This window comes from Elgaria multicarinata, chromosome 1 (genome assembly GCF_023053635.1).
Source record: "Elgaria multicarinata webbii isolate HBS135686 ecotype San Diego chromosome 1, rElgMul1.1.pri, whole genome shotgun sequence".
Classification (NCBI taxonomy): domain Eukaryota; kingdom Metazoa; phylum Chordata; class Lepidosauria; order Squamata; family Anguidae; genus Elgaria; species Elgaria multicarinata.
In genome coordinates this window covers 206974936-206989081 of record NC_086171.1, presented here as the reverse complement: position 1 = coordinate 206989081, position 14146 = coordinate 206974936, and the positions used below count along the sequence as shown (strand labels likewise).

General features: G+C 46.1%; 1 protein-coding gene across 1 annotated transcript in view; it reads left to right on the top strand.

The window, feature by feature from the left end:
* The first annotated feature begins 1290 nt into the window (after positions 1 to 1290).
* The window catches only part of CABLES2 (Cdk5 and Abl enzyme substrate 2), a 58919-nt gene continuing 46063 nt past the window's right edge, over positions 1291 to 14146 (top strand). The window contains exon 1 of the mRNA XM_063146909.1: positions 1291 to 1950. Within this exon, the coding sequence (XP_063002979.1) occupies positions 1301 to 1950 (650 nt within the window). The 5' untranslated portion in view covers positions 1291 to 1300. The remainder of the gene's footprint in view (positions 1951 to 14146) is intronic.

The window sequence follows — 14146 nt, the reverse complement described above, 5'->3', positions numbered from 1 at the left end:
TTGTTTCAGTCTCTCTTCACAGGGCTTTGTTTCCAGACCCCTGATCATCCTGGTTGCCCTCTGAACACGCTCCAGCTTGTCTGCGTCCTCTTGAATTGTGTAGCCTAGAACTGGACGCAATACTCTAGATGAGGCCTAACCAGGGCCGAATAGAGAGGAACCAGGATCTCACATGATTTGGTACTGCCCAGTAGCTGAAGCTCTCTGGGCGGTTTACAAAATAAAATACAGGACAATTTTACAAGTCTTTAACATAGACCGAGGCCCGGATTATTCTCCAAAGGCCTGCCGGAACAAAAAAGTTTTTGCCTGCTTCTGAAAGCATATCAAGGAGGGAACCAGTCTAGCTTCCCAGGGAAGAGAGTTCCAGAGCACTGGAGCAGCCACCGAGAAGGCCCTCTCCCATGTTCCCACCAGGGACGCCTGTGAAGAAGATGGGACTGAAAGAAGGGCTTCCCCGGAAGATCTCAAAGCACGGGCAGGCTCATAAGGGAGAATACAGTCTTTCAGATAACCTGGACCTGAGCCATATAGACTAGCACCCAGACCTCTTAAAGTCAGAGGGTGTAGCCCCGGCATCTTTCTTTTCTTCTTCTTCTTTTTTAAAAAAACCTAACCTATGATCTTCCTGCAAAGGATTTTTTGTTTTAAGACTACTTATTTATTTATTTATTTATTTATTACACTTATATACCGCTCCCATAGCCAGGGCTCTCTGGGTGGTTTACAGAAATTCTAAAATTAAGATAAAAACGAGTATACAAAATTTAAAATTCTAAAACACAGAACATGCACACATAAAGCATTAAAAACCGTTAAAAAACTAAACATGTGGGTAAATTTTAAAAAAACGAAAGCCCATGATAAGGACCAGCCTCTCGTCTCCTCGCACTAAACCCAGTTTCCTTTGTGCGCCCGGAGACCTGAACCCGCGGCCTTTAGGACCCGGTTTTGCAATGTTAGAGAGAAAGAAAGAAAGAAAGAAAAAGGCCCTATTAAATGCAAACGCGCGGAGGTGGGAGGGGGGGAAGGAGAGAGAGTTGGAGGAGGAGTCAACAGGACGGCACTGACAATGGAAGCGGACGCGAGCCAATGAGAGCCGCCGCAGGGCGTTCTATATTTACATACCGCCGCGCCGCGCCCAATGGCTGGCGAGGCACTGCCTGAGCGTCCTCTCGCTCGCTGGGCCGAGGGAGGAAAAAAGTCAGCTCCACCCGGCCGAGCTGGTGGGCTGGACGGGCGGCCGTCCGTCCCATGGCTGCCCTGCCGCTGCGAGCAGTGGCGGCGGCCCATTGAGAGAATGGCTGCGGCTGCCTGCGGCTCCCCCACGAGCCGGCCGCCCAAGGAGCAGCCGGAGCTGGACGCGCCGCCGGGACCGGTGCAGCCGCCGGCTCCCGCCGCCAGGAAGCGGGGAGGCGACTCGCGGCGCCGGCAGGCCGCCCTTTTCTTCCTCAACAACATCTCCCTGGACGGGCGGCCGCCCTGCCTGGCCCCGGGCAAGCTGCAGCAATTGCACCAGCAGCCGCCTCCGCCTCGGCCGCCTTCCGCCTCTTCGTCGGCTCCGGGCGAGCAGCAGCTGCTGCGGCGGCAGGAGGAAGATGCCGCCGCCGAACCCGTCCCGCCGCCGCCGGCAGCGGCGGAGCCCGCCTCGCGCTTCCCGCTGCCCCCCAACGGGCCGCCGGCGCCTGGGCTGCTCCTGCCCCCCGTGGCCGCCGCCGTGGCCGCCGCCGCCGACTTGGACCCTTCCCGGGGGTTGGGCGCTGCCGCCGCCGCCGCCCTCCTGCCCCAGCTGCTGCTGGGCAGCCCGCTATGCCCGGTGCCCGCCGCGCCCGCCCTGGCAGGGATGTTGGTGGGAGCCGCCAAACCTGGCATCGCCCCGCAAGGGCTGCTCAGCCCCACCCAGAGCATCGCTGCCGGAGGAGGGCTCCCCTTGGAAGTCCAGAGGCAAAGGTGAGGGCCGGACGGGATGCCCGGACTCCTGGGTCCCTTTTTTAAGAAAGAGGCGGGGGAGGGGGGGCCTGACCTACTACTGCCAGTCGCTAGTATTCTTTGTTTACTGGAATAACAAGATAATCTATTCCTCTTCCACCTTATGATCACTCTTCCTCTTTCACACCCACTGCCCGTGCGTTTTATGGGATTACCGGACTAACAATCCAATCCTACCTTGCCTTCTCAAAATCTTTTTCTGTGTGTGTGTCTGTTTACTTTGGATTATTATTATTATTATTATTTTATTTTATTTTAAACTGTATGCCCTGCTTTATAAACAAATGCCCTCAAAAGTGGCTGTGGCATACAGGAGATGTGACAATGTAAACGCGCTCACACTAAAGAGTTAAAGTCCACCTCTGTGTTTGTATAGTCAACATTACGTAGCAGAAGCCTGTTTAAGACTGCAGTCCTGGGCTTGCTTACCTGGCTGGGAGTAAGCCCCATTGAATACAGTGGCATGTACTTCTGCGTCAACATCCATAGGGGTTGCACTGTAAAAGGGGCTTGCTACCCCATAAGTGTGCATAGGATTGCAGCCTTACTCCATCAATGGCAACCTTATTTATCTTTACTCCAGAAGGGATATAAAGGAGGAAGTCTCCATGGGAAGGTTGAGAGGCACCTAATGAGATGTTTCAACCATATAAACTTCCACTCTTGCTTGTATTTTAATCTGTTTCGGAGGCTCTTTCTGGAAAACCCCTTTCATTGCTGGGGGTTAAATTTAGGGTTTGGGGAAACCTGACACAGGTTACACAGCAACCCTGACAGCTTTGCATCTATGTATTTCTTGATGAAGGATGAGTTGCTTCCTTTTCGTTCTCTTCTTTCTCTGATGGGCCTCATTTCACCCCCGCCGCCTCCTTATTTTCCTTTTCAAATATTGTAAGAGGGACTCTCTCACTTCTACCCGTCTCGAGGGTCTTTAACTTAGCAGTGCTGTGAGGATGCTCCCAAAAATTCCATTAGTGGAAGAAATTCTGTGTTGTCGTATTGGTGCTTAACAGAAGCCGGCATGGGATGTGTTTTTTCCATTGCAGCTGGGCTACTGGTTAAGTTATTTAATTTGTTGTTGGCTTCTTGAAAGTCCCTAATATATATATATATATATATATATATATATATATATATTGTGTGTTAGGAGCAAAGCAGACTTTGCCAAAGGGCAAGATGTGTGTGTGTGTGCGCGTTCGCACACATACATGCATGTGGAAGGAATGGTTTGCCGTGGGGTCTTAACTGTTCTGTTGTGCACAGATTTAAGCTTTACCTATTTATTTATTCATTGAGGCCGTGTCATTTTTTTTCTGGACCTCTCTCCCACCTCAGACTTTCTCTACGTATCTTAACCTACAGGTGGCTGTTCATAGCTGCCTACAGTAGTCTCTGAAGAGGCTCAGGCAGCAGTGAATAAAGCTAGTAACAAGACGAAACACAAAGCGAGTGAATCAAGGAGATACACCCAGCGTGTAGGATCTGCGTTTCGTTTATAGCAGAAGCCGTTTATTTTTAGTATTTTTGCAAGGGAGGGGTGTACCTAACTTTGCATGCATGCAGCTAGTTGGCTGCCCTTAGGTTGTGCCTTACAGGGTTGTTGAGATAACCTTGTGTGCATTTCTGTAGGCCCTTGGAAGCAGAGCAGGATGGAGCAAATCAAACGGACATTTCTTTCCTCCTCCCAGACTTGCTCACGCTGTTGCTCTGTAGACCTGCAGGCCTATCCTGTCCTTCCGTACTTTATTGCTTGTGGTCCACCTGTCTCCTTCTGCTACCCAAACACCAGAGAATCAACTTGTGTTAAGCGGCTGTCTATTATGTGTTCATGGCTAAATACTGGCAGGTATTCCAGTGTGAAGAAAACATATATGTATTTTTTTTAAGTATTATGAGGTCATCTGATAACAATGTCACAAGAGCCCTTTGCTGAACACACCTCCCCTTCCCAAGCAGCCAAGCCCTGTAACTCTCAGCTGGGTGCCCCCTTCCCAATTTACATCTCATGGCCTTGTCTCTCTTAATGGCCAACTGGCCCATCCATGAACAGGGGCCCAGGTTTAGGAAGGAAGCGCAGAGCGAAAGGGTACAAGTGGCCAGCACTCAGGTCCTCCGGTTAGAGAGCATACAAGAGTTGGGCCTTAATTCTCCGTGAGCCCCTGCCAAAGGAAGTGAGGCAGGTGGCTACCAGGAGGAGGGCCTTCTCTGCTGTGGCACCCCGGCTGTGGAATGAGCTCCCTAAGGAGGTTCGCTTGGCACCTACATAAACGCCCTTTTTATTCTCCCAACATTTTAACAATCTATAAATTTTAAATAACATGGTTTTAAATTTGTAATTTTGCATTGCCGCTGTTTTTATCTGGTTGAGCTTTTATATTGTATTTTATATTATGGTTTTATACTGTTGTTTTATACTTGAATGGTTTTAATTTTTGTGAACCGCCCAGAGAGCTCCGGCTATTGGGCGGTATAGAAATGTAATAAATAAATAAAAGTCCAGTACATTTGCTGACTGGAAGAGGGACCTTCATGAGGTCTGGCGTGGTGTTTCATAGAACTGGATGAGGCTGTACTCTCAAGTCATTTAGAAGATAATCACTGTTATAATTAGCATGATTCTCTCTGGGTTCATTGTTTTTAATGAATTAGTGCTTTGACTACTTGACCAGGTGTGTGTGTACACGCGCGTGCTTTAATCTGCCAAATGCCAACTCTAGGAGAGAAGATACCCTCTTTTTTTGTATTTGGGCAGAAAGCCTTGCCAAGCAGGTATCGATAGCACTGTAACTTAACCTGTCCAGACAAAAACTACTTCCTTTGTATGTTTATTTATTTATTGCATTTTTGTTACTTGTCCTGTTTTGTTTTTCGCCCTGGCTCTTCAAGGGCCCTGGTATTAATAGGCTTCTTGCATGCAGTAGGACTTTGGTAGCTAAACCCCATAGAAAAGGAACATGATCTTTTTCAGGGAAGAAATAACAATTGCTGTTTTTAATAGAAGCCGGGCTGCTGTCTTCAGAAATTAGGAGCCTCAGATGTGAAAACACAATTATTCCTATTCTGCTTGCCGAAATGCTGTTACTGACGACTTTCTCCAGTGGCACCTTGATTGATTTTTTAAAATCATTTCATGCTGGTGCAAATGCCTTTAGTGCAGACATGAATTAATTAAGAGAGCTGTAGTTTCATGGACAGAGGGTATATTTTGATGGGTGAGGCTGGTAGATCGCGAAAATCAAAACGGTAGGGGGGGAACCCTCATTGCCTGTGATTATAGCTCTCTTCCCACAGTCCAGTCTAGGTTTTAAATCAATGCATGGAGAAGGGGTCGGATCACTTCTCTTGGGCCTAACCCTGATTTATGTACCACCTGTGGGCACCCATTCACCCCAACCGGACCTCTGTAACGTAAGAACAGTGTTTGTATATGCCTGGGGTCTCCGAAGTGGTACCCATGGACATCTCTCTTGGAGGCTGCCCGGCTCCTCACTCCACCAGATTTTTATTTTATTTTTTAGGACTTCAAAAAAATGTAATTCTGCTTTTAATTGGGAGGGTTTATTTTAGTCTCACCGGTTTACCTTCTGGAGAAGTGGGTGTGTTGTGACCAGCCATACGCATCACGGCAGAAAAGGCAAAAGTGGTGGTCGTTTTGTGAGAGTGTTTATGACATTCTACCAAAACTATCCAAATGTGCCCACTGACCTGAAAAGGTTGGAGATCCTGGGTCTATACCGCTGGGTGGTTGCTCTTGCTGGTGGACTCTATGGTTACCGCCATTTTTGTTCGCCTGAACAAGCAAAAATACCCACAGAGTTCCTGTCAGATGACATGGGAACCGCTGTGGATGCCCGCTAACCTCTTGCAGAGGGTGGGTAGCGAGTATAGGTACCTGACCCATTGTGTGTGTGGGCGGGGGGGGGGGGAGACACTTGCCACACAACATGCTAACCCACTATAGATTGTGTTTTTGAGTGGCCCACAGTGGGTCACTGTGTCTCATGAACAGGGCCATGGAGATCGCAGCTGCAGTCATGCTCCCCTCCACTTCTCTGAACCGTGTGGACTGAAGTGTGAGAAGGGGGGTTCCTGAGGAGCTGGCACTGAGAGGGTTGCGTGTGGTGGCAGCAGCGTAGATACTCCATATTGTTCTGAATTGTAGCAAGTTGCATCGCAGCTTTTAAAGCTCAGCTAAAAACTTTTCTTTTTCCTAAAGCTTTTAAAACTTGATTTTGTTCTGACTTTTATACTGTTAGTTTTACTCTACCCTGTGCCTGTTTGGTGCATTCTCTTCCCCTCCTTATTGTTTTATTATGATTTTATTAGAATGTAAGCCTATGCGGCAGGGTCTTGCTATTTTATTGTTTTACTCTGTACAGCACCATGTACATTGATGGCGCTATATAAATAAATAAATTAATAATAATAATAATAATAATAATAATAATAATGTTATGCGCTGCAATTCCATGGGAGCACTGAAAGCAGAAAATGTAGCATTGGGCGCAGAATTTGGCGGCTTCATTTTAAAAAGAGCAGTCTTCTCGTTCTTCTGGCTGCAATGACACACTTGAACGTATGTGGGCAGTAACTTTGGAAATCTCAGAGGCCAAAGAGATGGCTGAATAATTTTTTTAGGAGTTGAGAGTGGGTGTTTAGCACCCTGCATAGATTTCTACCCTTCCTCATGATGAGTAGAATAAATTAGGAAAACTAAAAAACTGCAAATGAATCAAAGTTGGGGAGGGGGTTGTAAGCCATCTAGACTCCTGCTCAGAACAGGAAATCCAGAACTTAGAGCATCTTCAACAGATAGTTCTCCAACCCCTGCTTAAAGACCTCCAGTAACAGAGAACCCCTCTTAGGTACTCAGTGGGCCTGTTCAGACAACACGCTAAGCTATGGTTAGGGTCACTAACCCTTTTGCAGCAAGTGGTTAGTGAGCATGGTTAAACCATAGTTATGTAGACACTGTGGTTAGGTAGCTACCATGGTTAAGAAAAACGCCATTCACACAACATGCTACGCCATCATGGTTAGCTCAAAATCCTTAACCATCATGGCTGAATGTGTTGTCTGAACAGGGCCATTGTCAAACTGCCCTTACCATTAAGGAGTTTGTCTTAATGTCTGACTGAAATCTACCTTCCTGTAACTTAAGCCCGTTAGATCTAGTGCAGCTGTGTTTGGCTTTTTGATGCATCTCCCATTTTTCTTTCTCAGTGGAATAGTTTGTGATCATGTCTTTTAACTCCTTTTTTCAAAACTCCTCTCTATCTCAGGCACTTTTCACCATTCGCGTACCTAGCTGTGGAACCCTACAAAGGAGAGGGCTTTCTCTGTTGTGGCACCCCGACTGTGGAATGCCCTCCCCTTGGAGGCCCGATTGGTGCCAACATTGATTTATTTTGACGCTAAGTCAAAACATGGCTTTTTAACAAAGCCTTTGATGGTTAAACTCACTGGCACATTGTTTTAACTGCTTTTATTGCCTTTAAATTATATATTGTTTTAACTTGGATCATGGTTTAATTTGTTTTTAACTGTGTATATTTATTGTTTTTTACTGTATGTTTTTATCTGTACGCCGCTCTGAGAATTTAATGATATAGGGCGGGATATAAATGTTTTAAATAAATAAGTATTTCTGGTAAATGGTTCAGCTTGCATAACGAATACAGAACTTTGGCCTGCCTGGGTACAAAACTTCAGTTTGTTTTCACACAGAGCGCTAAAGGCCTGAGTGTGTACGATGGAGATGTCATCTTGCACGTTGTGGCATTGCACCACTGGTGCACTTCATGTGTCGGTGCAGGTTTGTCACCTGTTTCCCTGTAGCTTTTGTTGTATGACCTCTATCCGCAATCGCCCTGCAATGTCCTGTCAGCATTGGCATAAACAGGATTAAAGTTCCTACCTTCCCATAACCACCATGTTTCAGTCCTCTCTGATTGCAAATGAGTGCAACTTCCTGGAGAAGAACCCTCAGCCCAGTTCACGTAAGCAAGCCAGACCCTTTGGTGACCTTTCTCTCTTTTTTGGAGGTCTAGAACAACCTCTTCCTTAACAGTACAGACTGTAACGCATACGCACTGTGCCTGCAACTTGTCAGTTACAATTAAACCCGCCTCCTCCTCCTTGTGCCAAGCCTCATTCAGAAGGAGCTGTCACAATAGAGTTGTGATGCAATCTCCTCCTTGTGACCTCCTCGACGGGCACACATCTTTGCTTGCCAAGTCTTTCCTCCTTGCAAGATGCAATTAACTGGTGCGCATGTTGAACTAGGTGCTTGTCAGGTAATGCAAGCACTTGTCTTCTGCTGGGTTGTGCCATGTGCTTCTCTGATGATGCTTAAGCAGCAAGATGGGAGGGTTAAACTGGAACACAGCTGCCTTGAGTGCCATTTTTCTTGGTAAAAGGGCTGGGTACAAATCAAATAAATAACTAAACAAACATGGGGAGCTGCTTTACACCAGGTCTGCTTGCCTTCTGTGATTGGCAGTGGGTCTCCGGCAGAACCTGTTACCTCATCCTTTTAGCTGGAGATGCTTTGGATTGAACCCGGGGTCTTCTGCGTTCAAGGCATGGACTTTACTGCTAAGCTGTGGTCCCATTCTACAATGTTGTCATTCACTGACCTATCCGTATTCCTACTCAGTTGAAATATGCTGTAATTAGGATTGGTCAACTTCAACTTCCCCACACCACTCCGGCCTCTTGCTTTTCTAAGGTCTGAGGCCTGTCTACTGTTCTGAACAAATGTATGCCTTGGTGGTAAATGGCTTTCCCCCCCGCCCCAGCCTAACTATTGTACCATAAACTTCGATATACCTAACCACTCTGAACTGTGGCCTTCTATAAAGAAGGGGAAAAGTGGAGCCCCACCACAAAATGGCTCCCATGGAGGATTTGGCTAGTCATATCATGTCTGCTGTGGAGGGCCGACTAGTCAAAAGTGAGTTTAAGAGATAGGGGGATGAAATAGTGAGGCTCAAGGCCAGGAGGGAGGGAGAAACAGGAAGGTGAAGAGGTAGAAGGGAGACAATGAGCAAAGTTAGAGGCTGGGAAGAGGAAAACTACTAGTAGTCCTGATGGCTCAGTGCAACCTCCAGTATCAGAGGCAGTAAGCCTGTAAACACACTAGTTGCTGGGGAACATGGCTGTTGCACCATGTCCTGCGTGTGGGTCCCTAGTCGACAGCTGGTTAGCCGCTGTCTGAACAGAGTGCTGGACTAGATAGACCCTTGGTCGGATCCAGCATGGCTCTCCTTATGTTCTCATGAGAAGCAGCATGGTAAAGAGTTGAGGAGAGAAATAGTGTGACTGGGAAAGGGGAAGAAATAAGGCAAAGGGATAGAGGGGAGAAAACGAGCAAAGACAGTAAGGGGAGAATCAGCAAGGTGAAGAGGTAGGGAGAGAAATCGCCATGCTGGAGGCTGGGAGGGAACGGGAAGCTGGAAGGCAAACAGGTAGAGAGATTGCAGAGCCAGAGGCAATGAGTGGGTGGTGGGTGGGGAGGGAACAGTGAGCTAAAAAGATGGGAGGATAGAAATAGCAAGGCTAGAAAGGGAGAGGAAGAAGACTGCCCTAGCATTTTCCAAGGCTCTTATTTTTAAAACAATATGGAAGGGGGCAAGAAGTGAAGAGCTTCATGGGCACCCTTGGAGGCCTTTGTGGGCACCATGTTGCCCTGCCCTCCTGCCGCTGTAAGCTTCTTTCCTACATGTTGTAACTATCACGGGATGGAAAATGAGCCTGGAAAGGAATCATAGGGGTGTACAGCACATTTCATTAGGATGATCATTTACTGAATACTCAAGTCATAAAGGAGATTATTTTTATTCATTTGTTTATTAAACACTGTAGACACTGATGCCCGACTCCGCATTTGGTTTGCCTGACTGTGGGAGGGCCGTTGCAGGTGACGGGGGGACACTCCTCAAGCCCCAGCATTGGTGGGGTTTTGTGGTGACGCTGGCCTTTTCATTCCTGCTGTCAAGAGCAATGAGGCTCTCTTGGAGGCAGTAGTTCTTCAGCACAGTGGCGAAGAAGCCGGAGGGCTCTCCCACTGTGTCTGGATACCCCTCTGGATCCCTACTTAATGCGCTCTTCAATTTGGCACTTATTGCTTGAAACGTTAGGGTGTGCCTGGACACACCTGGCACACCCCTTGCGCACACCTATAGAATGAATAAGAAATGTGGACGAAGGGGGAAGCCTGCCAGCTGCACTGTCTATGCTTGATCTGACCCTTGAAGCCTAGTTGCTGACTGCTTCCTTAAACTCCACTGTACAGGAAGCAAAAATTGTCCCCCACTCTGCCTAAAAAATAATCCATCTCGCTGATCCAGGTCAGAATTAGAGTGTAGATCTCTGGACTTCAGTGAGATGGATGGGAGGATGGTGGAGGTTAATGTGTACCTCATCAATGAGATGCTAATAGCAAGGATACTGGCAGCGATTACCCCCAAGCGATGCAATTTTTGGGACAGCTGAAGCTATGATGTAGCTTTGCCCCTCAAGGGCAAACCAGCTGAATTTAGATTGTAAACTCTGTGGGGCAGGTGATACCTTAACAGCAGCCTTCCACAGCCTGGTGTTGAACTGCAACTCTCATCCCAGCTGGGAAGGATGGGAATTGTAGTCCAACACTGCGGAGGGCACCAGGTTGAGGGAGGCTGTTCTTGACAGTGTTGTTGCTGACTTTGTGATGCTGATGAGTGTCCTTAGAATTGTAGGATGCCAGTAAAATGCATGATGGGAAAGGACTTCAAAAAGAGTGCATCATTTATATCTGAGACCCTTTGGGAGAGATGAGCACTAGCAGATATCCTTTGCTCAGCATCAAAAAAAGAATAGAAAAGGGAAAGCGCATTAAAATCTTGTCCCTGCAGGGTCTGGAATTAATGACTTGTAGGGTTGATGTGCTATTGACTCTGGCTGCTGTTACGTAAGAGGTCAGGAGAGCTTTATTTAGCATGTGCCGTTTGGGTTTGTTTTTTGTGTATGTGTGGTCTTTTGAGAGCAAATATTCAGGACCCAAATGGCATGTTGACATTTTTAAGAGAATCAATTACGCAATTGTAAAAAGGGCACAGCAGAGCCGTGGTTTGGGATTGCACTTCTGCAACAAATGATAAAAGCAGTTCTGCAAAGTTGAACAAATGATGGACTTCAAGAAACGGCTGTTGAGAAAGCATAGCAGAAACCAAAAAGAAGATGGAAGTAATTTTAGCCTTCTTGAGAGATGGAATACTTTTATCTGGCTAGAAAAGTTGAGCTCCTATATATTGGCAAACGAGGACAGAAGGAACAGGAAGTGAACAGATTGTAACTAGGATTGGGCGTCTGTCCTAAATGCTCAACTTGGAGAAACTTGCCTCGCACTTTTATTTAACATGTCTGAATCTATACTGTAAGCTTCTTGGGATGGGGATCCCAGGTCCTTTGTTGCTCTGTAGCAGGCGTAGGCAATCCAGTGCCCTCCAGATATTTTGGACTGCAATTCCCATCAGTCCCAGCCAACATAGCCTATGATCAAGGATTAGTGGAGCTATTCAAACATTTGGAGGTCCCCAGTTTGCTTACACCTACTCTGTAGGACACCATATACATCAGAGGTGGGGAACCTCAGGCCCCAGGGCCAAATTTGCTTTCCCAGGGTTCCCCCAAATAGCCACGCCCACTTCCACTGGCCCCACCCACATTTATTTATTGCATTTCTATACTGCCCAATAGCTAAAGCTCACTGGTTCACAAAAATTAAAACCATGAAGACAATTAAAACTATAAAACAAACAACAGTATAAAAGTGCAATATAAAAGTGCAACCAGGATAAACCCAAGCAGTAATGCAGAGATTAATACAGTTTTAAAATACAGATTTAAAACAGCAAAGTTTTTTTTAAAAAAACTTAAGATGATAACCTGTTAAAATACTGGGAAAATAAAAAAGGTGTTCACCTGGCGTTGAAAAGAGTATAAAGTAAGTGCCAAGGCGAACCTCTTTAGGGAGCTCATTCCACAGCCGGGGTGACACAGCAGAGAAGGCCCTCCTCCTAGTAACCACCTGCCTCACTTCCTTTGGCATGGGCTCACAGAGAAGGACCCCTGAGGATGATCTTTGGGTCTGGGCAGGTACTATGGGAAGAGGTGTTCCAAGCCATTTAGGCCAGGTTTCTCCAACCATTGATCATTTGGTGGCTTCCCAGCTTCTGTGTCATTTTCTCTCCATTCTAGAAACGTTGAAATGCCTTTCCTAAGTTACTGGCAGTAAAAGCTTTAAGCTCCAATTTGGTGTGGGTGGGTGAACTGTATTTTGTTTCCACTCTATTTACCTTTCGCCTGCCCATCCCTGAATTGAATTCAGCCCTTGGACTGAAATAGGTTCCCATGCCTCATGTACATTAACAGTGCTCTGTAAATGCTTTCCATATAGACCTTTAGGTATGTAAATTGTGGCTGGCTGGGGAATTATTTATTTATTTATTAAATTTATATACAGCCCCATAGCCGAAGCTCTCTGGGTGGTTTACAAAAGTTAAAAACAGTGAGCATTAAAAAATATACAAAATTTAAAACCATCAAAAACATAAAAACAACAGTATAAAAGAGTATCCATTTTAAACAACAACAGTTCTGGGAGTTATAGGACTTTTCGAAACATGCATTAGGGCGCAATCCTAAGCATATTATCCTGGAGGGACTGTGCAAGTCTGCCAAAGATCCAGAAGGTCATCTGCCTTCAGAAAGACACGTGTGGTCTAGGTCACCTTTCCTCAACCGCGTGTCCTCCAGATGTGTCAGACTACAACTCCCATTATCCTTGGCCAACATGTTGTAGGCATTGTTTGTCTTGAGCAGTAAGTGCAGGTCCATAAGTGCCCTTGTTTGTGTCTGAAAGCAATGATGGAGACAGCCTTTAGCCCCTGCGGTCATGAAGGCTAGAAGCTATGGTGGTGGATATTGGACTCTGCAAAGGTGTGTGGAGGCTCTTAAGATTGACTCTAGGTGATCCTGCCTTCAGAGGCTAGTGTGGTGGCAACCAGGTAGAGGGCCTTTTCAGTGATGGCTCCTTGATTATGGACAGATTCAGTTGTTGCCAACTCTTCTATCATTTAGAAGACTTTTTTTAATTTTGTCAAGGCTTTTAATGAGTTACTGCGTACTCACTACTTTTACTAGTCTGCTTTCTCTTTTTTAGATTGCTTCCTACTGTGGCTGTGTTAATTCTTTTAGAGTAAGAGAATATGTCTAGTTGTTCTAAAGTTGTAACTGGATGATATTAGCTGAAAGGAAAATTCTACCCCATTTCTATCAGGGTTTTTTTCCCATATAAATTTTACGTAACAATTGTTTAGATCCATAAAACTTTACAGCACAATCCCATACGAGCCAATTCAGAAGTAAGTCCCATTGGGTCCAATGGTGCTTACTCCCAGGTAAGAGGGTATAAGATGGCAACCTTAATCACACTTTGATCTCTTTGCAGTCAAAGGGATTTTTGTTAGTCGTGATTAAGTTGTCTTATTAATTTCACAACGGGACTATACTAGAGTGACCAGATACAAAAGAGGGCAGGGCTCCTGCAGCTTTAACTGTTGCAATAAAGAGGGAATCTCACCAGGTGCTGTATGCATACAAATGACACCTGCTGAAATTCTCTTTTCAATACAACTGTTAAAGATACAGGAGCCCTGTCTTCCCTGTCCCTCAGCTTAATTTTAGGTGGTCCTTAACTGAATTTCAAAAGCCTGCTTCAGGCAATAGGTTAGACTTCCGGGCATAGTGATCTGTTTCTCCTCCAGCAGCCCCTAGAAGGGACAGAAAACAAGAGTCCTGCCATCATGTGGCTCTGGCCATGCCTTCAACTGCCCCCAAGGGAACGCAGCCTGTACCAAAAAACGTTCCTACCCCTAAATTTCAATAAACAAACTTAAGTGCAAAAATGCAATATATCCATTGCGATCAACAAACTCTGTTTAGCCAAAATATCCTCCTCTCAACTTGGCTTGCTGCAAAATCTTAACCCTTTATACTCCTCATTTTGTTCAGTCAGTTTTCAGCCTGCAGCCCCTTCCACATTCCCCTGACCCCTTTTAATTGCCACCTCACCCCAGGCTGTAATAATTAGAGTCCTGGTTATCACGTGGGATTA